Source organism: Pezoporus wallicus, unplaced genomic scaffold (assembly GCF_028554395.1).
Source record: "Pezoporus wallicus isolate ANWC-B61680 ecotype Strahan unplaced genomic scaffold, APGP_CSIRO_Pwel_v1 contig_2025, whole genome shotgun sequence".
In the NCBI taxonomy this organism is placed as follows: domain Eukaryota; kingdom Metazoa; phylum Chordata; class Aves; order Psittaciformes; family Psittacidae; genus Pezoporus; species Pezoporus wallicus.
In genome coordinates, this window is record NW_026640253.1 from 2,070,424 (window position 1) to 2,096,042 (window position 25,619).

Below are 25,619 nucleotides of genomic sequence, written 5' to 3' on the forward strand. Positions count from 1 at the left end.
GCATTCACTTCTTTCTTTAAATTGCAAATGTTATAATGAAAAAGAGTTATGCCTCCATTTTAGCACTGAGTTTCACTAAGTGCAGAAGTTTCATCTTTTATAACATTGTGTTGAAGTCTGAGCTGATCAATTCATGTGAATAATTCCAGTGGTCTCGCTGGATGGCAGCACAGCCTTCTGCCGTGTCGGCCACTCCTCCCAGCTTAGTGTCATCAGCAAACTTGCTGATAGTACACTCAATTCCCTCATCTAAATCATTGATGAATATATTAAATAATACCGGTCCCAGTACTGACCCTTGAGGCACTCCACTAGTCACAGGCCTCCAACTAGACTCAGCCCCATAGACTACAACTCTCTGGCTTCTCTCCTTCAGCCAGTTCGCAGTCTACCTCACTACCTGATCATCCAGTCCACACTTCCCCAATTTAGCTGTGAGGATGCTGTGGGAGGCTGTGTCAAATGCTTTGCTGAAGTCAAGGTAGACCATCTTATTTATCTTCAAGTTGCTTTACACAGTAATAATTGTGCAAGAACCTTGTAGCTCCATTATATTGTATTTGCACTGAGTTTAGCACAAATTTATAGAGTGAGCTAGAGTGCTAGCTTAGAAGATAAAGAATAGCTTTAAGATAATTGGAATCAGATTCATGATTTTTAAGCAAACACACTTGCTTTGTAGATAATTCCTCAGACAATAGACGTCTATGAATATCTGGTATTTGTAATTGATGCAGCAAGCAATGTGTTCTTTTTTTCTCCTTGGTTTTACGTTCTTTTCCAGTAGAACACCAGCACTCCAACTTCACTAGGACAGAATTTGGGTTTAGCATGGATTATTTAAACCTTTAGAAAACACTGATAAAAAGCAAATTAATTCCTAGTTTTTGAAAAAAAGTTAACAGGCTATATTAAAATGGTATTTTAATTTGCCTGACTTGAATGATTACTCGATCATTATACCTAAGTCTCCTGAAACATTTCTCAAAATAGCTTAAGGAGAGGTGAACTCTGTTCAGCTGGATATTCTGAAGCATATTGTGGAAGGCAGAACTCTTATTAGTCAGCATTGATCACCCTTCTATGCTTTAAAATTTCCATTTAATTTAGGAGTAGGTTTAAACCCCAAAGACATGCAGCAGAAGTAATAGAGGCATTACCACTATTTTCAGGAATCAAGCATGCCAATGGGCAGAATTAACTATTGCTAACAAAACCAGAACTATTCAAAGATGACAAGTAAAATATAAATGTATTACAATGGTGGTATTAACTTTTTTGCTGACTAGGGACATTTCAATATTGCTACTTTTCTAGTAACTGGTCTCTTCACATGACCTGAAGCCAACAATGGCCTCTCCTTGCCACTTACTGAAACTTCAGCACCACCAGATTCAGTTTGGCATCTGCACTCTGGAATGATGGAGTTGCTCAAACCACCAGACACCTCAAAATCAGTGCTACTATAGATAACATGTTAAAACCACAAACGGCTTGTGCCTTGTTAAGCATCCACCCAGCTTCTGGAAGGAGATAAATGAAACCAGCCTACAAAACTTAGAACTAAACATTTGTGGTCAGGCTACAGCGTTTTGTGAAAACTTATGCATTTGCCAATTTAGAAACGTCTTTAAGGAAAGTAAAAATACCATAAACAGTTGTAATGTATAAGGTGTGATGTGTAAATTAACTAGAGCTTCATCACACCTATTTAAAAGTCCACATAAATCATTTAGTGCTAAGTGCTGCACCAATGTTCCCAGATCTTTGAGTTTTTATGAGAAATCCTCACTGTAATGTTGCCACTCTAAAAGTGTCTGGAAATATTTTACCATCACAGACTTACTGGCACACTACAGAACATAAAGAAGACACGATAAAAAAAAAAACAAACCAAAAAAAAAAACCCACCACATGAAAAGCAACCATCAGAGACCAGTTAAGCTTTCTGATTAGCTTATGTAGAATCTCAGATAATATATATTAATTTTATTTATATGGTTAGAGTGTAAGTAGAGCCAGGTGTTTTCCTCTGTTGACTAAAGGGAAGGTCAGAAGGTGAAATGACTAGTTCAAACCATTTTTATAGATTTTTAATTTGTGCCTGGTACATTACATTGCTAAAACAGTAGATATCTTAACATGCACATAAGCTATTGAGTTCACAGAAGGTAAAGAGAGAAGCAAAAGAACACCATTTCCTGACAGAAAGGCAGAAAATGCCAAATACACCCTGTTATCGCAAGTTAATGACAGTATAAGGCTGCTAATATGCCTGTTTACTGGCAAAGCTGAACAAACAGTATGTTAATGTCTATTATCAGCAACTAAAATATGTCTATTGAATTTATATTTGCATAGTACTATTAATTCCTACTTGCAACGAACACTACTGCATTAGTAGCATCATTTTAAACTAGTAAACGGACTAAAATAGCACCTCATAGCAGCCTTCCAGTATCTGAAGGGGGGCTATAGAGGTGCTGGGGATGGACTATTCATTAGGGACTGTAGTGATAGGACAAGGGGTAATGGGTTATAACCTAAACAGGGGAAGTTTAGTTTGGATATAAGGAAGAAATTCTTCACTGTTAGGGTGTGAGGCACTGGAATGGGTTGCCCAGGGAAGTTGTGAATGCTCCATCCCTGGCAGTGTTCAAGGCCAGGTTGGACAAAGCCTTGGGTGGCATGGTGTCCTCGGTTCAGCAGTAGCAGTCATTTTTCTCCTTCTTAGTAGCTGGTGCAGTGCTGTGTTTTTGACTTTTGGCCTGGGAACGGCGCTGATAACACTGATGTTTTTAGTTACTGCTCAAATGTTTACTCTGACCAAGGACTTTCTGAGCCTCATGCTCTGCCAGGGAGGAGGGAAAACTGGGAGGAAGCAGAGACAGGACACCTGGCCCAAACTAGCCAAAGAGGTATTCCATACCACAGCACGTCATGCCCAGGATGTAACTGAGAATTACCCGGAAGGGCTAGGGGTCTGTGGGGTTGGACGAGGTATCGGTTGGTACTCGGTTGGGTGGGGTGGGGTGAGTTATCTGTCAGCTCCTGCTGAGGAGGTATTCTCTTCCCTTGTTATTTCCCTTATCATTATTATTATTGGTGGTAGCAGTAGTGATTTGTGTTATACCTTAGTTACTGGACTGTTCTTATCTCAACCCGTGGGAGTTGCATTCTTTTTGATTCTCCTCCCTCTGGGAGTAGGGGGAGGGCAAGAAGGGGGGAAGTGAGTGAACGAGCTGCCTGACTGGTTTCAAACACATGGTTTAGTATGAGGTGTCCCTGCCCATGGCAAGGGGGGGGGGGGTGGAACTAGATGATCTTAAGGTCCTTTCCAGCCCTAACTGCTCTATGATTCTATAAATTTCCAAATCCAATTAGCTTGGTGAACCCTGTGATATTGGCATATTTAGACTTAGTAAACTGTTATGGACTGAGATCAGACTTGATGGAATTCATCCAATTTGATGAATCTACCAGACTTAGAAGCAGGCAATTTCAGCCACTCCGCTATTTGGACAATATTATTTAGGTGGGGAAAAAAACTGCTCCCCCATTGACCCTGCTGCTTGAGAGTCCATGTTGAAGTGCGGTGTGTGACTGCCAATATAAATCCACTGTTCCTAGATCCCTTCACCCAAATGTGTTGGTATGAGTTACTGACATGCTTATATTTTTTTTAACCTCCATTTGACCGCTGGTGAAACTAGAAATGAAGGTGAACATCAAATCTGACAAGTGGAACTCTGTGATGGAGCACTTTAAAAAAAAAGTATTGGCCTATTTCATTCTGTCTATGAGTAAGAGAGTCAGTTACTAACTGAAGGTCAGAGATAACACATTTACGGCAAGACACTGAGTATCACCTAAACTCTGTTTTTCTCTAAGTTCATTTCAGCAGTAGTATGCACTCATCAACTACACTGGCTTGGATGTTCTCTGGGCTGAGATTTTTCACCTAGCCAAATCTGTCAAACTACAGGGCATTTCTGTGTTCTGCACAAAGAAAAACAAACTTATACATTGACCTAAAAAATAATCTGCTGACCAAACTTTGTGAAGGATATTGGTTCTTTTGTTCAGCATGTTACTTGATCATTTGTTCTGCAGTGAGTAAGCAGATTCCCTTAGTTCCCCAAGCAAATTCTCTGATGAGAGAGATGAAATAGCTATTTCCTTCATCTGAGGTTAGGTCCTGAAAAAAGAAATTATTCTGCAGTTCAGTTCACAGACTAAAGCACTGCTGAAAAGGCAAGATCCCACCACTCCCATTCTCTTTGCAAATGACAGCCTGGGTCTTGCAAAACCATGAAAGTTTTGTTGTTTTGTTTTTTTTTTTTTCCTGAAAATGAGGTAGCAGAGCTGGCAGGTTTTAGCTGTGGGCACAATGGCACAGTCCATGACTTCAACTCTATATAGTTCAATGCAAGCAGAACAGTATAGCCTGATGGAACATCACAAGGCAGATCTACTCAGAACACTTTTACTGCTTTCAAGCCCAACTTGCTAACTGCAGTATGTCAATGATCTTGAAGGGATGTTGCCGTCAACATAAATTTAAATTGCTAATTACTGAATACACACAAAGTTCTCACTCCCATAAATAGCCGGGTATGTTTCATGCATTGTGTGACAGAAAAGTCAACAAGGCCATCAGCAGGAGAGAATATGATCAAGATATTAATCCGAGTTCATCCCAGTTCATTGCTTCTTGATTCTCAAGCTACACTTGTAATTGCAGAGGACAATATTCCTCATAGCCTTATAAAAACAATATGCTGTAAGAGAGAAGTCCTTATACACGCTTAGGAGGGAGAAACAGAAATGAAAGAGAGGAGAAAAACAACACTGGAAATAATTTGGGCCACAGACCATGGCAATGCTTATTCACAATCACAAGCGAGGACTAATTTGGAGACTAACATGAGAGTCCATGAAAACAGTGCCAGTGCCTCACTGAACTTTTTTTTTTCTCTTCCTCTGAATCTGCTTTAATTTCTAGCTTAATAACAAACACTACAACTCTCTGCCATTTTCAAAGGAGTTATGACATGCATTATGAGCAGCACCATTAGCCTTTCACCCTTTACTATTTACTCATTTAAGGTCCTAACCCTACTGATTAAGTAAAGCCTGGATTGCCTAATGAGGGAAACAAGAACCATTTTACAGGGAGTTATGAGATCAGTACCACTTAGGAGACTACAGAAATCTGGGGACCCTCAGTCTCACCTATTGCATTGCAGTTCCAGCTAAAACTGTCTAAAAAGGGGTAAGAAAAGGTTAGCCTGATGTTGGCTTTTCTAAAATTCACGTTAGAACATTAATCTTTCAACAGAAAAGTTAAAAAGGTGAAAACTAGCAACTGTGTCACAATTACTAGAATGAGTTGGTAAAAATACCTAATAGGAGCATTCAAATAAGAAGGCTGTTTCTAATCAAACAAATTCAGTGTTTATGCACATGCTTATATACTTCAGAGGACTGAAAATCAAATCTTATATCATCAAATCCACTCTCTGATACCAGAAGCAGTCATATCAGATAATTAGTTCCTAAATGGCTTAAAAAAAGATAACTCTAAAACTAATTTATTGTGGGCTCAAAAGTGTTCTATTAAGTGGCTATTTCAGAATTGTACTGCTCCAATGGTTAAAAGTTTCTTATTTCTAATCTAAAGTTTTTAAAAGCTAGTTCATTACCATTTTGATTCATCTTTCCTTTAAAATAAGAATTAATCTTCCAATGCATTTCTAGAAAGCAAACACATCTCCTCAGCTTCTGTTCTGCAAGACCTAACAAGAAAAAATGTTTAGGTTCCTTTTATGAAACTACGCCTCTTTCCACTGCCCCTGCCCTAAACAGCCTGATAGATCTGTAGCTGCTGAAAAATTAATTTTTTACTCAAAGACTTGGTATCATGCTTTAGAGTAAATGAAGTCTCACAGTAGCTTGAATAATGACATTAGTACACCCTATCTCTAAAAATATTTAACTTCATATAGTCTAGAAGGATCTTGATGACTTCATCATCACATCTTACTGGCAAAAGCAGTCACAGTCATCTCATTATCAACTAGTATACATAGGTCCTTCCCCTAATTTTGTTTTCCATTGAGTGAGCTACAGATTGTTGCAGACGTTCTTGTTCTCATCCCCTAAATGCATAACCTTGAGATTTCAATTACTCATCCCTTCAGTACTTGAAGTCTACTTCTAATACCCTGCTTTCAAAAATAACCTTTGCCATTACCCTTTCCCATTTTACCCTTTGCCTAATAGCTACTGTTTTCAGTATTTACTGGTAAATTACTACATCTATAATCTCCACTGAATTTTTTTATTAAAATGGAAAATAGGGGAAACAAAGTTATTATTCAATACAATGCGTCTTTGGCAGGTTCATGTTTTGTCATCCCTTTTCCTGCTTAATGCCAAATCTTTTGCAACTCTTTACTGAATTTCTTCCTTTTCTTTTTCAGCTCTGTCTTATTCACCTTCTCTCACTCCTTAGATATAAGCACTGTTTTGCTACTTTCCACTTGGAATTGCTATAAAAGTTTGATAGCAAGTTCAGCAACCTGAGTAATTTTCCTGCCTTTTGAAGACTGAGTTATGCTTTGCTTCTCCCTCAGATACATTTCTTTCTCTTTCCATGCACTTGACAGTCAAAATTAGATGTTTAATGTTCCTGTCTGTACTAGAAATTAAGTCTTTGTTCAGTCAGGGTATTATGACAGTGTTTAACGTCTACTCCTTACTAATTACATAAACATTTCTTCTTTTATTTTAATCGTCTCAGTTATTGAATTCAGAAGTATTCATATATATCAAATTGCTTTTCTGAATAGAAGTCTTATTGGAAAACGCATAACAGTATGCTAGACTAGAGTCCTAGATAGTCAAATCACCTCTTAAGAGGTTATTTAATAAACACAGACCTGCTATGTTAATCTGTCCACCTGACCCTTCCTTATACTCAAATTAGGGTACAACAACACACTTTGTGTGCATATGTATGTGTGCACATACACATATGACATTTCCTTCTCTACACACTGCATCCCTCCCAAAGAATGAAGAACGCCTGAGGTAGAACAGTCTCATTAAAATATAAAATCCAAAGCAATTGGATTCCAAAACCTGAAAAAGACAAGAGTTCAGGAAGGTTCTTCAAAATGATGAATGAGGCAAGGAAACAACCACAGCCTGGTTTCCTGGTGAAAGTAAAGATGAGAGGGTTAAGAATCCTGTAGATTGCTTGCTCCTTGGAAATAATTCATTAGCGAGGACTTTTCACCTTACTGCTATTCACAGCAACTCCGGCAATCCCAGATGTAAAAGAGGAGCAAGGGAGAGAGCAAATCTTGCTGCCAAGAGCCCTATTGCACAGGTGTCAATCTCATCTTCAGAAAAGAGCAGGTGAAAAGAAATACATACCATGGAGGATAGAATCAGGTGGCTTTTACAGGGACTGAGAAAATATTATAAGTAATGGTAAGAAGGGAAGACAGAATAAAAGATCTCTTCTTTTTCCACCTTCTTAGGGAGTAGAATGAAACAGCATATCTATTTATTCCTCTTCATTTAGCAAGAGCAGGGTTTGGGTCACTGTCAGTGAATCTGGAACAAATGAGTTATCCATGATTCATAAGGGGCTGCAGGCTCCATCTCCTGCAGTACATTAAAAACAGGACAATGATGTTTTCCAAACAAAAAAAAACAAACTTCATTCTAATATGATTGCACAAAAAATAAGTCAATATCCGTTCTTGATTATTTATTTACCATTAATAAAATCTTACTGGCTGTGAAAGTGACCTGGGAAACAGCTAATAGAAGGAAAAAAGTGTAGTGAACACCACTGTTTTTTGCAATAGTACATCCCAGGTTCACTGAATTAGCCTCTGGCACGAATCATAAATAAATGGGTATTTTATGTGAGTACAGCATTTTGCATTAAAAACAATTAAAGGATAAGTGGAACTAGGTTTTTGTCCTGCTGTAATGCTTTTTGATACCTCACAGTAGACCAAGCAAATTGGATGTGAAATCGTTTCATAAATGGAAGCAAGAAACTATTCCATAATATTAAGTCTATTATCACTACCAGCCTTAACTAATTTTTCTTCATACAAATTACTGTGGGACAACAGAACTTTACAAATGGAAATATGTGTCTGATAAACAAAAAAAAAATAAGTGGCTTATTCATTGGATAAACTCTTTTCCTTTGTCAGACTATTATGAGAGTAAAGTGTTCAGAGGAAGGGAAAAAGCTCTTAAAGTGTCTGATTAACAATCCTTTCCTGGTGCCATCATATAATCAGAAAACAAAATAACTTCCTTCACTGTATAGAGAAGCAAACACAAGTAGATCCAGTTTTCTATGTGATTTCTACTGTTCTACTGTTCTACTGTTTTCCAGAGTTCACGAATAAATCAATTTAGCTTAAGGATTTTCATCACTTCATAAAATTTTCAAAGCACATGCTCAACAGTTTCTCAAGGTCTACCAGTTCTAGAGCAGAATGCATTTTCTGTAGCTGCAACTAATACAAAAATTCAGGCAGGAATCTCAGTGCTGACTTGGCAGACTGTCAGCAAGCAGAAGGCTGTACAATTCAGATTTCACCCTTCACCTGACACCTGTTTCTGGAAAGACTTAAACAGTACCTAAAAACCCAGATCCTAAATCTGAACATTTGAAACAGGATCAAAACTGTACATTTGGGGCCATCTCTAACATAAAGAGAAATGGAGTTTCTCTCTCCAGACCCCCCCTTGTGCAAAAGTTTCATTTAACTAAATTATTAGACTGGAGTTTATGCGTAAAAATCAAAGCAGCTGAATTTTCCTCCAGAATATTCCAGAAATTACTAATTTAAATAGATAAGCTCTTCAAAAGGCACTGACCAGTACCTCAATTCTCTGTTACCAATGAAACTGCTATAAATCACTACCACCACCCCTCCCAAACCAAAGAAAGTGCCCCTGCTTTTCTGCTTCTCACTACTGCTATGCACAAAAGGTGAAGACAACCCATTTCCAGGGGACAGCAGAAAAGAAACACCAATAAAGCTTGTCAAAGAAAGAGGCATTTGCAAGTGTGAAGAGGGCAATATTATAAACAATAATAGCTCACTAGAATTTCCCATTACATTCAATTACATTTGATTACATTCAGTTCTCTATGTAAAAGGAGGGGGATAATAATCAATGCTACATGCTGCAAACTTACTCTAGCTGAATCAGTGAAAACAACATTAAATATATTCTGTCTGTATTTTGCCAGATCTGTACTGACAACAGAAATTATATTCTTACTATATTCTTATATCTTTGCTTTTCTCTTCCCTTTCCACCTTTTACCTACTTCCAGACCTTCCAGACATCTGACATGAACTCAGAAGTTTTGAAGACTTGAGATCCTCAAGACTACTTGGGTTGAGGAGGGATGGCACTGAATCCTTTTCCTGTATTCAGGAAATACCACTTTGTCTTAGTGCACACTTCATCTATTAAGTATATGGCTGGATTTTCTATTGAACAAAGCCTTACTGGAACTAATCTTTCCTGTACTTCACAACTGCCTGGAAAGATGGCAAGTGATAACAGGAGTGAAACTATGACAGGGCAATATGCCGATTAAATCATTACCTCACTTGTGTCCATATTGTATGTATATGCTCACTTGCAGAAACACATAGTTTAAATCAAATCCCATGATATTTCAGACAAAAAAAAAAAAACAAACCAAAAAACAAACCACACTAGATCCAGGGGACTACAAACCAAATATCAAAATGCCGTAACACATCAGATCTAGCAGTTGCCAGACATTTTCTGAAGAGGTGTTGTGTTTTCTTTCTTTTGTTTCTCTCTTTCCCTAATCATCCCTTTCTTTTGCCAGAAAAGTTTTACATACCAGACTTAACTTGAAGTCAATAAGGAGTACATATACGCAACCCATGCTAGTTAAAACCACAGCACCCGTGGGATGCTAACAGGACAAATATGACTCAGAACACAGAGCAATTCCTTTAACACATTTTAACTTCATATTCCATCTGCTAGCTCTTTGTTGTTCTAACATTAGTCTCATGCAATAGATTCTGCTGGAAACATTTGCCTAACAATATAGATTAAAAAAAAAATTAGAGCATTTATACTGAACTTTGGCTCACTTCAAGGGATATTTCTAGGCAATAGAAGCTACCTGAGAGATGTGAAGATCTCATTCTGCTGTTTTCAAATGCTTGATTGGAATAGAAAAGAAACATTATCTTTGCATAAATATTTTTGAAATCTGAAATATTCAAACAGAAAAAACTTTTCTCAGCCAAATGCAATCAGAATTCTTATCTGTTGCATGACTTCAGTTTTGAGAAAAACAAATGCAAAGATGTGATAAATGGTCCTACACCACCTATTTCCCTTCCATTTTATTCACAGACTTAAGCTGATGTGAAATAATCATCTTTTGCCTGCATATGGAATTCATTCAACTGTTTATCTTCATATTTCTTGAGAACACTGCAGAAGTGTTCATTTTGCTGCCTATTAGCAAAAGCTTCGACTATTTCTGGCATAAGAGAACGTAAAAATTCTAATGTCTTCTCTTATGTAACCATAGCAAATTATCTAATCTGTACCACATTTATCTGCTGAAAGTGCAAAAACTTGTCCTAATAAGATGCAGAGATGTATATAGACCTCTGATGATAATGGGCTGTTTTCACAGTTAAAGCTTTTTGAGATATAAAACATAACTAACCTCACTTCTAGTTATTAGTTTCTTCAGGATCTAATCTGAGAAGTCGTACTGCTGTACTCCAGCACAAGAGCTATTGGAGGCTATATATATGTTACAATAAAGCGAAGGTTAACATACTTGCAAAAACCATGTAAGATTTTTGTATTACCTTTGTGAAATTTTATGCCCGTTCCAGCTTATCAGTTTGATCTTTCCTGATTCAATGTCTAGGTGAGAATATTTTCCAAGGGCATTTCTTCAGAATATAAAATGGATAATCAGGGTAGAGGCATATGAAAAGTATTGAGGGTGGCTTTACCTGTTCTTCATATGTGCTCCACTTAAGCATGCTTTTACAACACCACATCCATGTACAAACACACATCAAGGGAGATCCAGATGAGTAAGGGGAGAAAGAGTGACACCAAGTATATAAAAAGCTAATACAAATAGAGGGGTGACCTCTCCACATAGTTTTGGTTTTCTTTGTAGCCTTTGTAAGCAATTCCGAGAAAATCTCTAGTGTCATTATTAAAAGCATCATGTATACAAAATAGAGCAGTGACACCAAAGCATTCCTTCAGATACAATGGGGGGACAGCATGAGAGAGAGTTGTAAAAGATAACAGTTATAAGCCTCAAAGAGAATGGATCATTCAAAAAATGCACACAAAAGATAGAAGTAGAGAGGACAAAGAGAACGGCAACAAGATTTTGAAACATACGGGGCCCTTTCCATTTCTCCAAATGCAGATTAAGCATCTTCTGGAGACACAAGATCCTGCACAGATTTGCTAGAGGAACAAACTGAAGTAAAATTTTCTGTGCTATTACACTATGAATAGACTGTGTACTAAATGCATATCGTACATGTCCCCATGTTCTGTTAAATTAACATGCAGATAGCCAAATGCTGTCCTACATTTTAATTGAAAAAAACAGAACTGTGTGAAGAGCTTCTCTGTGTGTCCCACAAGCGCTCACACACACACAGAAATTTAATTTGTAAACAAGGAGCAGTATCATTGTTAGATGCTGGAAAGTTCACAATGGTAATGGGACAAATGGCTTGAACTCATCTACCATTATGAAGAGAGTAGTAAAGCTTTATTTTCCAGTTCCTCATGAAGACATTGGGCATGATTCATCCTACCTAGCACTAGCAAAGGCTGAGAGTGGATGCAACTGCAGTATAAATCTGACCCTACTGCAGACAAAGCAACTGTCAGCCTGGTTGAGATTTCAATTCCGTTACCATAGTCCTTATAGCACACACAGAGCACTGGTGATGCTCTGAGCCTGCAGACTTCTTACACCATGGTTTTCTGGCACATATACTCTTGGATGTTATACCGCACTTACAGTCCTATGAGGCTGGTGTTCTGCTGGCTTAATGACCCCCTGTGTGAAAAGTGTTCAGTGGGTAAGCTGTGGAGGATTGGCTTATGCAATACAAACTAAGGAGCTGTTGCAAATGACTAGCAAAGTCCCTGTTTCTCTTGTCACAGCAGACATTTAAATAAAAAAAAAAAATTCTGTGTTTTGATTGTGGCATCAGTTGAAGAGGTGTTTAAATTGTTATTGAAGTGTTAATTTAAATAGTAAAAAATGCTGAAGTTGATCATCTATTGAGGAGCTTGCATTTGCAGCAACTGGAACTAGAGTAGAATGGTGCTGAGTCTAATGCACACTTTGAAATATCACCCTCTTACAGTAGGGCAACTGTGTGCCAGTTTACTCAGTTGGACTGTCTTCACACTTTAGAAAGAAAAAGACATATTTTAAAAGTCACTGAGATCAACTTCTCACCCAGCAGCTGAGCACAGAGCACGTTGAGTGCAATGTCAGACCCTCAGAGAATAAAATGCTTGGGGAAAGAAGGGAGGGCAAAAAACAAAACAGAACAATCTTTTTCCTCTGGCAGTTCAGATGACACTGGACAAGAACTTTTTGCTCTGTAGCAGTTTCCAAAAGGTTGCTTTCAACAATCTTGCCATCAACTGAATAACCTCAGTCTACTTTGACACCTTTTCCTGGTTCTCCCCTTTTTCCTTTCATAATTTGCTCAGATTTCCCCTGTTTTGCTCTTACTTAATATCTATTCTCAGCTCAGTCTTGCTGCCATTCAAGTTAGTGAAAAAATATTACTATTAGCTTTAGCTGGACAGAATACTATGTTCTTAACATAAATATTTCCTATATTTCCATTGTACGCCTGGAATAACTTCAACAATAAGGTATTCAACAAAAGACCAGGTAAAAAAAAAAAAACAAACCAAACCTGAAGCATCATGCAACATAACAAAAAGCTTTTTTATTTTTTCCTTTGAACACAAGTAAAACATTATGTATCCATAGTCTTTTAGGCATACGACCATAAATAACAGATACATATACACAGACATAAATGCTTCATCATATTCTCTAAAACACTGTTAGAAACAAAAAGGATCAACTGGTACTGCGAACAATTGTATTTCAGTTTAATATTAAACTCCTGTAAGCATTTCACTCCATCATTCCAAATCCCTCAGGGCTAGTATGAACTCAGAAATCCAGCCTCTAACAGACAGTAGCAAATTTAATGAGACTAAAAATGGGGTCAGAGCAGCACATTTCTTAAGATCATGATACTGAGTGCCAAAAAGAGAAAAAGGCAAAAAAAAAAAATTTACAAAGTCATAGCATTGTTCTGCTGCCTTTATAAATTTGCTCATTAGAGGTTACAGAACAACTGATTACAAGATCCGCCCACCATCCCCAGGCAGAAGTGAACCAGATTAAGAGAGACCAGACAATTAAACAAGGAAGAAATATTCAGGAAATGTGAACTGATGCAACAAATACTTTATTTAACACAGTATGACATTAGTATTTCTAAAATAAATAACTGAGAAGACAAGTCATAGTAGGATCATTAAAATATCCTTAATGAAGTTATCTATTTTTAAAAATCTGACTGCGGGAAAACACCTCTGAAATAACAAGGTATGGAAAATTAACCATTATTCTCTGCCATAGTGTCGTGGTTTAAAACCAGTCAGACAGCTTGTTCACTCACTTCCCCCCCTTCTTTCCCACCCCCTACTCCCGGAGGGACAGAGAGGAGAATCAAAAAGAATGCAACTCCCACGGGTTGAGATAAGAACAGTTTAGTAACTAAGGTATAACACAAATCACTACTGCTACTACAATAACAATGATAAAGGAAATAACAAGGGAAGAGAATACATCACCTCACCACCAGCTGACCAATAACTCCCCCCCCTAGCCCGACCAAGCACCGACCCATACCTCCTCCAACCCCGCAGTCTACAAGCCCTTCCAGCTAACTCCCAGTTACATCCTGGGCATGACGTGCTGTGGTATGGAATACCTCTTTGGCTAGCTTGGGTCAGGTGTCCTGTCTCTGCTTCCTCCCGGCTTCCCCTCCTCCCTGGCAGAGCATGAGACTCACAAAGTCCTTGGTCAGGGTAAACATCACTTAGCAACAACCAACATATCACCCACACTGTTGCCAGGCTGGAAGCCAAAACGCAGCACTGCACCAGCTACCACAAAGGAGAAACATGACTGCTACTGCTGAACCGAGGACACATAGATACAGTTATAAAGAGTTTAGTGAACTCACTTGCCAGGCAACACCACCATGAAAACAGTGAAAAGATAACATGTAAGGAAAAAGTTTTTGTGAACAGAAACACACTCTTCAAATTTTCTGAGAGCACCTGCTAGGTGATATTCAACATCACCAATCTGCAACAGTGCAATAGCATGATGTATACATCAGGCATAAAAAGACATAGCACATTCAGTGAATCTGCTGTCTTGAGAATTAGGATCCCTTCATTGGGCTGATCTCTTTGAGTTGCATGAAGAGGTAGACCACTTGGTTCTCTTCTTCTTTACTACCTTGTGTGTCACAGACATATCATAGTATTCTGATCCTGTCATGCTCTACTATTTCTTACACTGTACTCATTTTTCCTGTTTAGCCATACAGTTGCTGGGAAAGGTTCATTCTATATACCACTTCCCCACAGTTAATACATAGTGTTTGAAAAGAGTACACTTGCAGTTCAGACTTAGTGTTCTTTGATGGCAGGCAACTCACATAGACAATACAGAAGCCAAGAATGTGGCTTCTTCACCAGCTACCCGCAGCTGAAACAGTGTTATATAACATAACATTACTGCACAACAACTCAGTCAGAGGAGCTATTCAACTGTTATGGTAGGTTTTAGGAGGCCTTTCCTAAGCCTTCGTGGCAAATAAAAAGACATCTAGATACTTTACTTCAGATTATGCCAAAAATTAACTGAAAACTGTTAATGATATAACAGGTGCCAAGTGTAAGTCATTATAAGAACAGGCAGGGAATGCTGAAATAGTATTCCGATTTTGAGGACTAAGATTACAATATCATTACTTCACAACTGAAAATTTCTATGAGCTTCTGATATTACAGCAAATATATCCTAAACTTCCAGAAATCCATCTACACTACTAGCAGACTTCACAAAGCAGACAAGTATCAAATTGCAGTAAAAACATTTGGTAGACTAGAAGAAATCAAAATATTTGTGTCAATTAATGCATCGTTCACATTGCTAGATTCACAAACATAAAAGACGACTCCCATGTGCAATATAAAACCTTAAACACAGAAACAGCTAGCAAGACTCTTCTGAAAACAGAGCACAGACATCCAACAGGACTGGTAGAATATTTGTAAACCTGATTAGCTTCTCTTTTGAAATGTGCTACAGAAAAACAAGTAAACAAAACAGACCACAAACAACACTGAATTCTTTGAAAAGGCTTTGCCTAGTACTAGGGAAGATTTGCAGGCAAGGACGAACTATGGAGTCAAAGCCATAAGAAAAATGGTTAGAAAAGCTAACCACAGGGTGTAAAGTCGACAGGATTAGTAATTTGGTTCTACTGCTGTTATTTCAAAGACATTAACCCAAGGGTTCTTTCTGAAAAGGATACCAAGTCCCAGACACAAGATACTCATTGGGCAGATGGGGACTGCTATTTCTGTAATACACAAAAAGAAAAGAGACTTTTCTATAGACTCACACATTTCAAAAATAAGAATTCTGAAAACAGAATATGATAGGCTATACCACCACTAGCTTGACCTCCTTCCATTGCTTTGTGTGTCACATGCTATGAAACATGCTACAAAACATGGTACTGACCTTGACAAGAGGGATTCAGGATGAATGACGGTGCTTGATCTAAGGGGAAATCCTGCCTGACTAATTTGGTGGCCTTCTATGATGGGGCTATGGAACTGAGGGACAGGGGTAGAGCAGTTGATGTCATCTACCTGGACTTGTGTAAAGCATTCGACATTGTCCCACACGACATCCTTGTCTCTAAATTGGAGAGACATCAATTTGATGGATGGACCACTCGGTGGATAAAGAGCTGGCTGCACACAAAGAGCTGTCGTCAATGGCTCAATGTCCAGCTGGAGACCAGTAACGAGTGGCGTCCCTCAGGGATCGGTGTTGGGACCGGTCTTGTTCAACATCTTTGTCAGTGACATGGACAGTGGGATCGAGTGCGCCCTCAGCAAGTTTGCCAATGACACCAAGCTGTGTGGTTCGGTTGATAGGCTAGAGGGAAGGAATGCCATCCAGAGGGAACTTGACACACTTGTGAGGTGGGCTGATGACAACCTCTTGAAGTTTAACCATGCCAGGTGCAAGGTCGGAGCAATCCCAGGCACAGCTACAGGTTGGGAGGAGAAGAGATTCAGAGCAGCCCTGCAGAGAAGGACTTGGGGGTGTTGGTTGATGACAAAATGAATATGGGCCGGCAGTATGCGCTTGCAGCCCAGAAAGCCCCCCCAGAAAGCCAACCATATCCTGGGCTGCATCAAAAGAAGCATGACCCGCAGGTCGAAGGAGGTGATTCTGCCCCTTTACTCTGCTCTTGTGAGACCTCACTTGGAGTATTGTGTGCAGTTCTGGTGTCCTCAACATAAAAAGGACATGGAACTGTTGGAACAAGTCCAGAGAAGGGCCATGAGGATGATCAGGGGACTGGAGCACCTCCCATATGAAGACAGGCTGAGGAAGTTGGGGCTGTTCAGCCTGGAGAAGAGAAGGCTGCGTGGAGACCTCATAGCAGCCTTCCAGTATCTGAAGGGGGCCTATAGGGATGCTGGGGAGGGACTCTTCATTAGAGACTGTAGTGATAGGACAAGGGGTAACGGGTTAAAACTTAAACAGGGGAAGTTTAGATTGGATATAAGAAGGAAATTGTTTCCTGTTAGGGTGGTGAGGCACTGGAATAGGTTGCCCAGGGAGGTTGTGAATGCTCCATCCGTGGCAGTGTTCAAGACCAGGTTTTACAAGGCCTTGGATGATATGATTTACCTTAAGGTGTCCCTGCCCACAGCAGGGGGGTTGGAACTAGATGATCTTAAGGTCCTCTCCAACCCTAACGATTCTATGATTCTATGATCATTTAAAGAAGTTCACAACTAAGAGCAAGTCACAAATAAGAAATTACAGTGTTAATGAGAAAAGATCTAGTGAGACCAGTTGAACAGATTTTTAAAACTCATCAATTTTTTTGCATTTTAGTCACCATAACTTCACAGTTATAATGAACAAATTCAAATTTTCTTTGGGTTAAAAGCCAAAATTCTCTTCTGACTTCTAAAACTGAACATCAAACAGTTTACAGCATAGCTCTGGAAAGTAGTATAATATGTTTCTACAGGATGTTATAGAACTGAACATACAGTGATAAAACCATCATAATGAAAAGGTTTAGAAAAACCTTGCATTCTGGCAGAGGTGCATTATTGTGGAAACTCCTTCCTTTCTTTTGTAGTACTCTCTATTCCTACAGGTTACTGCAAAAAGAGTTTTCTCAAAGGAAAAAGAAAAAAGAACTAAAAAGAAGAAAAAAAAATATTTTCAATTCCCCAGCAAATATTCCATTCTTAAGTGTTTTTTAAAAACTCTGAGAGCCATGTAAGCACACTGAACTTTGAACTCTGGAATTCTACAGCTCTAGCTCTTGTATATCAAATAACACAGTCTTTCTCTGAATGCTTTAAAAGAGATGTAACAAGAGTTCCCAGTATCTTCCAAATAAAAGGGATTTAGGGAAAGCAGGATTCAAACTAGCAAGGAAAGATTTATGTACAGTAAGTAGTCTAAAATACAAACTGAAAATACAGATGTTATTTACTACTTCACACAGAGTGTTTATCAGACAGGAAGTCAAGTTTACAGATGTAGGTAGGAAAAGCCAGAAATACAAAACAAGTTCTTGCTTGTTAGCAGCAGACACTGTAGGAAACCATGAAATAGAAGGCATTCAGCACTTAGAAGATGTATAAAAAGTGAAACGACAATCACTGATTAGACGAAGCATTTAAGGCACTTGTACTTTAACACGTTTTATGAACTTAAGCACAGAGTTATGCACACTTACAAATAGATTGCTCATTCTTGAGGAGTCAAAATGTTATAAGAAAAAAGGAAAACAGAGGCACATCTTGTGAAGACAGGCACTAGTAACAAAAGGGGAAACAAATTGTAGAAGCCATGCAGATAAGAAGTACAAAGATTAAAAAAAAAAAAACAAAAAAAAAAACAAAGATGGTTAAAAAAAGAATAGAGCAGAATGAGATAAAAGGGAATAACCTTTATTCAGGTTAGTTCACAGAAGTCACATTGCTAGGAACCATTGACTTGAGAGTTTGGGTTGATTTTTGTTGTTGTTGGTTTCGTTTGGGTTATTTGTTTTGTGTTGTTTTGTTGTTTTGGGGTTTTTGTGTTTTTTTGTTTTTTTTTCTTAACACCTCTTCCTTACTAGGAATATTTTTTCAAGTTTGGGGATTTTTGGTTTTGGTTTGTTTTGGTTTTTTTTAATAGAAATTCAATTTCTATTAAAAAAAGTAATCCATTTTAGACTTCCATATTTTTTATCTCATGTGTCCATATCTTCCATAAAGTTCTCCATGTTTGTAAATCCTGATTTGGCAGAGAAACAAGTAAATCTTGTTCTCTGCAATATCAAAATTTTTAGTTTCTTTCTTTTATTTCAAGTCTCAACTTTCAAATTTTGGCAAACATTATGTGTCAAAACATTAATTGATCCCAAACAAATAATTTTTCTTCCAGCTTCATAAAGGTTTTAGCATCATTTCAATCAATACCTCTTTCCCGACTGGACAAGCAGCAAAGCACTTAACAGAATTGTGAAAGAGAACATGATGCCCAGCATTTCATGGATGGAAGTATCCTATAGGTCTAGAGGTAGCCTTAGAAGTTTTGGTTTACTTAAAAACTGAAAGTTATTTTGAACAATTCATAGATTCATAGAATGGTTTGGATTGGAAGGGACCTTGAAGATCATCTAGTTCCAACCCCCCTGACATAGCCAGGGACACCTTCCACTAGACAGGTTGCTCGAAGCCCCCCAGGGATGGGGCAGCCACAGCTTCTCTGGTCAACTTGTTCCAGTGCCTTACCACCCTCACAGTCAAGAACTTTTTCTTAATATCTAGTTTAAATCTCTTTCAGATTAAAGCCATTCCACCATGTCCTATTCCTGTACTCCCTCATAAAAAGTCCTTCCTCTTCTTTCCTCTAGGCTTCTTTTCCTCTTCTCAATGCCCCACCTGTACCTTTGCTTGGGATTGCCCTGACACGCATGCAGGACCTCAAACTTGGCACTGCTGAAATTCATAAGGTTCACATGAGCCCACCTCTCAGCTTGTCAAGGTCCTTCTGGATATGAATTCATCCAGAATTCCCTGAAGTCTGTAACAAGATGGTATTTCAGTTTATATCATCTGCACAGAAAAAATAAACGGCTTGGGTTCTCTCTCACTACAGATTCTTTAAATCTTTCAGTGTTTTCCTTGGACTTTGAAACCAATCAATATTTTTTTCTCTTTTACTGCAAGTCCTCACTCTATAACCCCACCCCAAATCATTCCCCTTTCTCCCTGGATCTAAGTGGACAAACACATTGTAAATTTCCACATACCAATTTCATGTCTTTACATATAATCAGACAGGAAAATACAGCTGCGGAAAAGTATTTTCTCTCAGAACCAAGAAAAAGTGATCTCAAATTTTTATACCACAAAATTTGGTGGCTCCTCTACTTTAGCTTTCTGTACCTTACACTACTGTTAATTCTAGGGCCATCAATAGGTGTGTTGCTAAGCTTCTGTGTCAGCTATGTAGGTGGCTTCTCACACAGAACTTCTAAAGCCCTGCTCTTGCTGCATGTTAGAGAAGCACAGATTATTACTTTGGGAAAAAGTTTCAAATCTGAACTTTAAGAACATACTGATTTATGTGTATGACACTGGCAAACACCAACTCCCAGGTTTTGTTCTGAGCTTTGGGGGGTTTTTGGTTGGCTGGGGGAGAGGGGAGAGGAGTTTGTGTTTGCTTGATTCGGTTTGCTTTTTTTTCTCTCAGTAATTTCCATCTCTTACATAGTGTGCAGATCACACATAGTTGCTACAGCTTGTACAGCTCTTTTCACCAGAGTGTGCGTACACAGTGAATAGATCTCCATGCAGATATGGAAAAACAGCACTGCAAGAAATAAAAAAAAAGCTTAGGACAAACAAAGTAGGTGGAAAAAAAAAGAACAAAAAACCCAAAAGACATAATGGAATGAAGTCAGATTTCTTAGGAGATGATAGATACTCTAACAGATTCTTATTGACAGAGGGCACATAGATCTTGATTTATATAATGGGACACCTAAGTAGATCCTCTGGAAAATTTACAAGAACACCTGCCTGCAGATACATAGTACATTTGAAAGAGTAATATAAAGCTATAAATACTCATGGCATGACCTCATTCATATTGTTCTTTCATAGGACTCAGATCTTTAGTTCAACAAATAAAGGAAGAAAGTGACAAAAGGAGGAAGGACTGTCTTTTGGTTAAGAACTGGAAGACAGGAAACCTGGATACTATTTTTGCCACTTCCGCAGAAATCCCTTATGGCAAACTTTTCCTGCATTGGGGTATCCAGTTGAGGAAGTGAGACTGAGAGATGAAATGTTACAAAAGACTTAACCACAAGTACCTAGATTTGAAAGGCTTGTCTACTTTCTCTGATTCATTCCCTTCACCTGAAGGAGTGACAAAAATTCTCATCTATACCCCAATGATAATGCAAACTTATACCAGAAAACCACAAAATTATAGCACTGAAATCAGGGAAAAGGAACTATAGACGCCTCTCTTGGGTTTATCTTCCTGGTCCTCATATTCAAAGTATTGACCTTTCATGAACAATCAAAAAACTCTCAAACATTTAAATAATCAGCACTGCCCTTTTAATGCGAGTTGAAATCATAACCACCAGTATCATCATTGATTTTTGAAGCTCTAAGGATGCCTAGACAATGTATTAAACAGTCCAGCAGCATTGCATTTCTGACGATCAGGAAGAAAAATTCACTCTGCCCCCCTGCCCGCTTCATTTCTGAGAGTACTCCCAAGACATACAGGCCAAATTTCAAGCTCTTTCATCAAGAGTAAGGTTTTGTGCTTGGTTTTTTGTTTAGTTGCTTGGTTTTCTTTGCTTGATTTGTTTTTGCTTAGGTTTTGGTTGTTGGTTTGTTTGTTTTTTTTTTGGGGGGGGGTTGGTGTGTTGTTTTTTTTTGATTGTGGCAGTTGTGGTACTTTTTTACTTAATTTCCATAGAAACCTTTATTCCTCTTTAGAAAATGTCTCATCATACTGTATTTCTCACAATTGCCACACTGAATTTAACATGTAATCCAAGAAGCAAAAAACTGTGTCCTATTTCACTTTGTTATAAGCACTTTTTATTTAGCTGAATAACTTCAGATTCAGCACCCCAAATGCTGAGTTTACAATCCAATCTAGAAAGTACAAGAAACCATGACTACAGTGAAAATCAACTGTGCAAATTACAATTTCATCTTAAAGAAAACAAAAAAGCCACATAACTTTTATTATACAAGAGGAGGGGCAGGGACAGAAGAGAAACACAGCTTCTACATTGGCTTTACATCTGGAAAAATTCACCAGAAACATGGAAAAACAATACTAATAGAAAGATGTGAAGAAAGGGTCACAACATTTTTCAGAAGCTATACTGAAATAGCTGTACTGCAGAATGTGGATATATATGCATACCTAAGGAAAATATACACACTACACATGCTATAGCGAACTGGCCATCACTGATGGCAACATTATCTTTCATGGTCCTGCAAAGTGCTCTACACAGGACTACTGACATTTTCTGGAGAGTAACTAGATCAATTTGTTTCAGAAAACTGATTTCCAAATGTTTTCTCTCCTGAGACACAAAACTATCACTGATTGTAAGTTCTTAACTCTTTGAAACAGGAAAATAAAGTTCCTATAACAGTAATTTGGTTGGATTTCTTTTCGCCTCCACCAGATACTGTGCAGTTTTAAATACTGTATCCATAGCAATCTAGTTGCCCATTAGAGAAATTAGGTCTCTCAGTACATTAGAAAACCACTAGAATAGTGACTCAGTACTCTAGAGGCTCTCCAATACAAGCTGTGAATTCCCACAAAATCTGGGCATGAAGAAGAGCATAAACAACAACTCATGCAGCAGAGAGATTTGGCTTAAGGCCTCAGTTCTAATTTCCTTATACAGACAGGATAACTGTTGACTAGAACTGCTGTGGAAACACTTGGAATCAGTTTGTGTACATATGGTACACTTTTCATTTGGAGACAGGTATTCTTTGGGGATATGTCTACTTCTGAAACAATCTAACCTAAACATGAAACAAGACATGGTTGTGATGCTGCACAGGACTAGAATCAGTTGGATTGGTGTTAACTTTTCCCTGTGACAGAACACAACAGTACATGCCTTCAAGTCCCTCTCACAAAAAGGAAGAGCATGAACTGTAATTCTGGGACAGACATACATTCTAGGCTTGGTTGCAGGATCAATGAAAATATATAATACTTGCATCTTGTATTTTGAAACTTGACATGACCCTTTTAAATTCCCTATAGGAACCATATCACACCTTTATGTAATCCAGAGAAACTTAATCTCACATAAATCCCATTTCTTTGAAAGTGCTGTTATGTTGAGTGTTAAAAAGAATAATCAAGAGAAGCATTTCGTACAGTTCCTGGATTTTATTGATCTAGTCCACACTATGTCCTTTCTGAAAAAATCAGGGTAAAACCACATTTCCACATTTTCAGTTCCAGCCTTCCCTGTGCCTTCACACCCGTGACCACTGACAAATTCAGTCTGCACATTCTGTTGCATGGGCTTTCTCTGAAACAGCCCTCATCAAAAGGCAAAAGGATTCTCTTTCAAAACACATGTAGAAAATAAGAAGTTTATATTTTCTTGGGGGTGGGGAACTGTACTTCTTTATTTTTAAATTTTACCATATAGAATTGCCCTGATGAGCCAACCTGTTTGCCAGAATATAGTGCTTACTACATAGCACTTCTCCAGATCACTTCTTGTGCTAAGATACATCATAGTGCAGAGTGGATGTAAGGTGAAATGGTTTTGTTCACGTAGTATGGCAGAGTTCTGCTTCCCTGAATGTAGGAGAACTGACCTGAAGGCAGTTTTCTTTTCCAGAAATCTCTAGCTTACATAATACAGTGCTTTCAGTTCTGTGCTGCTAACTTTAAGAGCTGCATACTACTGCACATTTCCAGTCTGCAGCTGACTTCCCCATTTTTTGTATTGGCACACAAAACTGGCCACCATCAACCCTTGCCATTGACAGGACCTACTGCCTTTAGTTCTGTTTGCAGCTAGTTTTCTACTACAGTAAGAGACTTCACTGGCCCTTTTGCCAACCTATATTCTTGGTATAGCAGTTGGCTTTAACAGTTTCTTTGACTTTTTACCCAGGATTCAGCTTCTGGAACCCAGTAGAAGCAAGCAATTAACCTGGATGTCTGGCACTTTATCTGACTATTGGATTAGCCTGAGCATTTCCACGGTAAAGTCATTAGTCTTTCTTCTCCATTATGTGCATCTGAAGTAATATTCCATAGCTCCATCCCATGAACAAAAATTAAACTCATAAGTATAATAGAACACCTCATTACTGTTTATTCTAGTCCACTCCATGCTTGGCTGTTCAGGACTTCTAGGACTCACTTATTTCCAAAGCAAGTTTTGGCTAGAATTTAATGAACACTACCAGTTACAGTTATAGCTAGATCCTAATGAACAGTACCTTGGCACCTGGGATCCCAAAACTATGTTCCTCCACATAGCATTTCTTCCAGAAGGCAATACACTCATGCAGTCTTACTTTGACTGTGAGCTTAATGGCATTACCAAAGTATCTGCTAGAAGACTTGGGTAGGAAAAGGTGGAGAAATATAAAATACCTGATGAAGAAAAGCATCTCATTTTGAGACTGCATGTCAGCAGCCAGTTAATTACAATAAAATATTACAACCTGACCTGGGAAAAGACTAGAAGAAAGACTGAAATTTAAATCCTTTTTATTTCTGCATTCAGTAGCCATACACCCCCCCCCCCCCAAAAAAAAAAAAAAAAAAAAAAAAAAAAACAAACAACCCATAAGCAAGCAAAAATAAAATAAATTGAAAAAAAAAAGCCCAACCAAAAAAAACCAACACAACACAAAACCAGTTGTTCCACACATGAAGTCTGTAGTTCTATGAGAATGCAAAAGGTTATTGAATTATTTTTTTCTTTTCATGGAATGTCCATTTTGCTAGAGTGAAAATATACTCTGCAGATACAGCTACTAGATGCCAACCAACAGCCAGATTTTTAAAAACAGTTGATTAGTAGAATCAACAATGTCTCTGGTCCCACCAGGGCACCAGAGACTGGAGAGATTATACTATAAACATCATATCACATACCATATTGTATACCTGAACCTGAAGAAAGTCATCCAGGTTAAAGAAATTTTTATTTATAGTGTTCAGCAGTTTTCACAGAGTACAGTAAGTTCCAGTGATTTCCATCATGACAGAGAACTGATCCAGTAAATAGAACCACATCTCTACTGCAAACATCCATTTAAAATGATGGCTGCATATTCACTGTCACAATTTACCAGACTTCAGGTATGCAAATTTGCAAATGCCTAGAGAAATGCATTCCAGATTTCCACATTAAAAGTGAGGTTTTAAGCATATTTCGATCCTCAAAGGAAAGTGCAGCTGCAGCCTTAGAGACATTTAAGCGCTCGAGCCTGGATGACAGAGTGCACCACTTACCGCTGAACTGGTAATGGAAGGGAATCTAAGTGGTCCTCAGCCTTAAATGCCATATTTATCCTGTTCTTACATGCACTTCTCCATAGGCTGGAATCTAGAAAGGAAGCAAACACTTGTTTAGTAAACATAGGGAAACTCAGGCCTCTTCAGTCCAGGGTGGCATGGCATTCTCCTACTGATCTGTGGAGCTCATTATAAACAATTCAAAAGCCTCTCCCTCAGGCTACCACACAATTCCAACAGATAACAAAGGCCATTAAGAACATAAGCAACACAGGGTCCACATATTCCTGAACTTCCTGGACTACTGCACAGATCATAGCCATCTGGGCTGAACATTTCTAAGTTATTATTTAGCATCATTTATTTTGAATTAACTTGAACTATTAGCATGATTGTAATTCTTCAGATTATTGTGATAGAGACTGCAAGAGAAAGCAAGTGTATGCTCATGTGAATTCAGGATCATTTAGTACTACATATAGAGAAAGGCCCTTGATGTCTAAGTCACTGAAGTATGGGGTCCTTCCATGTTAAACAAGTTTGTTTTTTTCTATCAGTTTGAAAAGCTCTATACATCTCT

The 25,619-nt window shown here is 38.3% G+C and overlaps 1 protein-coding gene across 1 annotated transcript in view; it reads right to left on the minus strand.

Moving 5' to 3' along the window:
- INSC (INSC spindle orientation adaptor protein) overlaps positions 1–25,619 on the minus strand; it is a 102,933-nt gene that overhangs the window by 71,432 nt on the left and 5,882 nt on the right. The window contains exon 2 of the mRNA XM_057418216.1: positions 25,037–25,130. Coding sequence (XP_057274199.1) covers positions 25,037–25,130 — 94 coding nt within the window. The remainder of the gene's footprint in view (positions 1–25,036; positions 25,131–25,619) is intronic.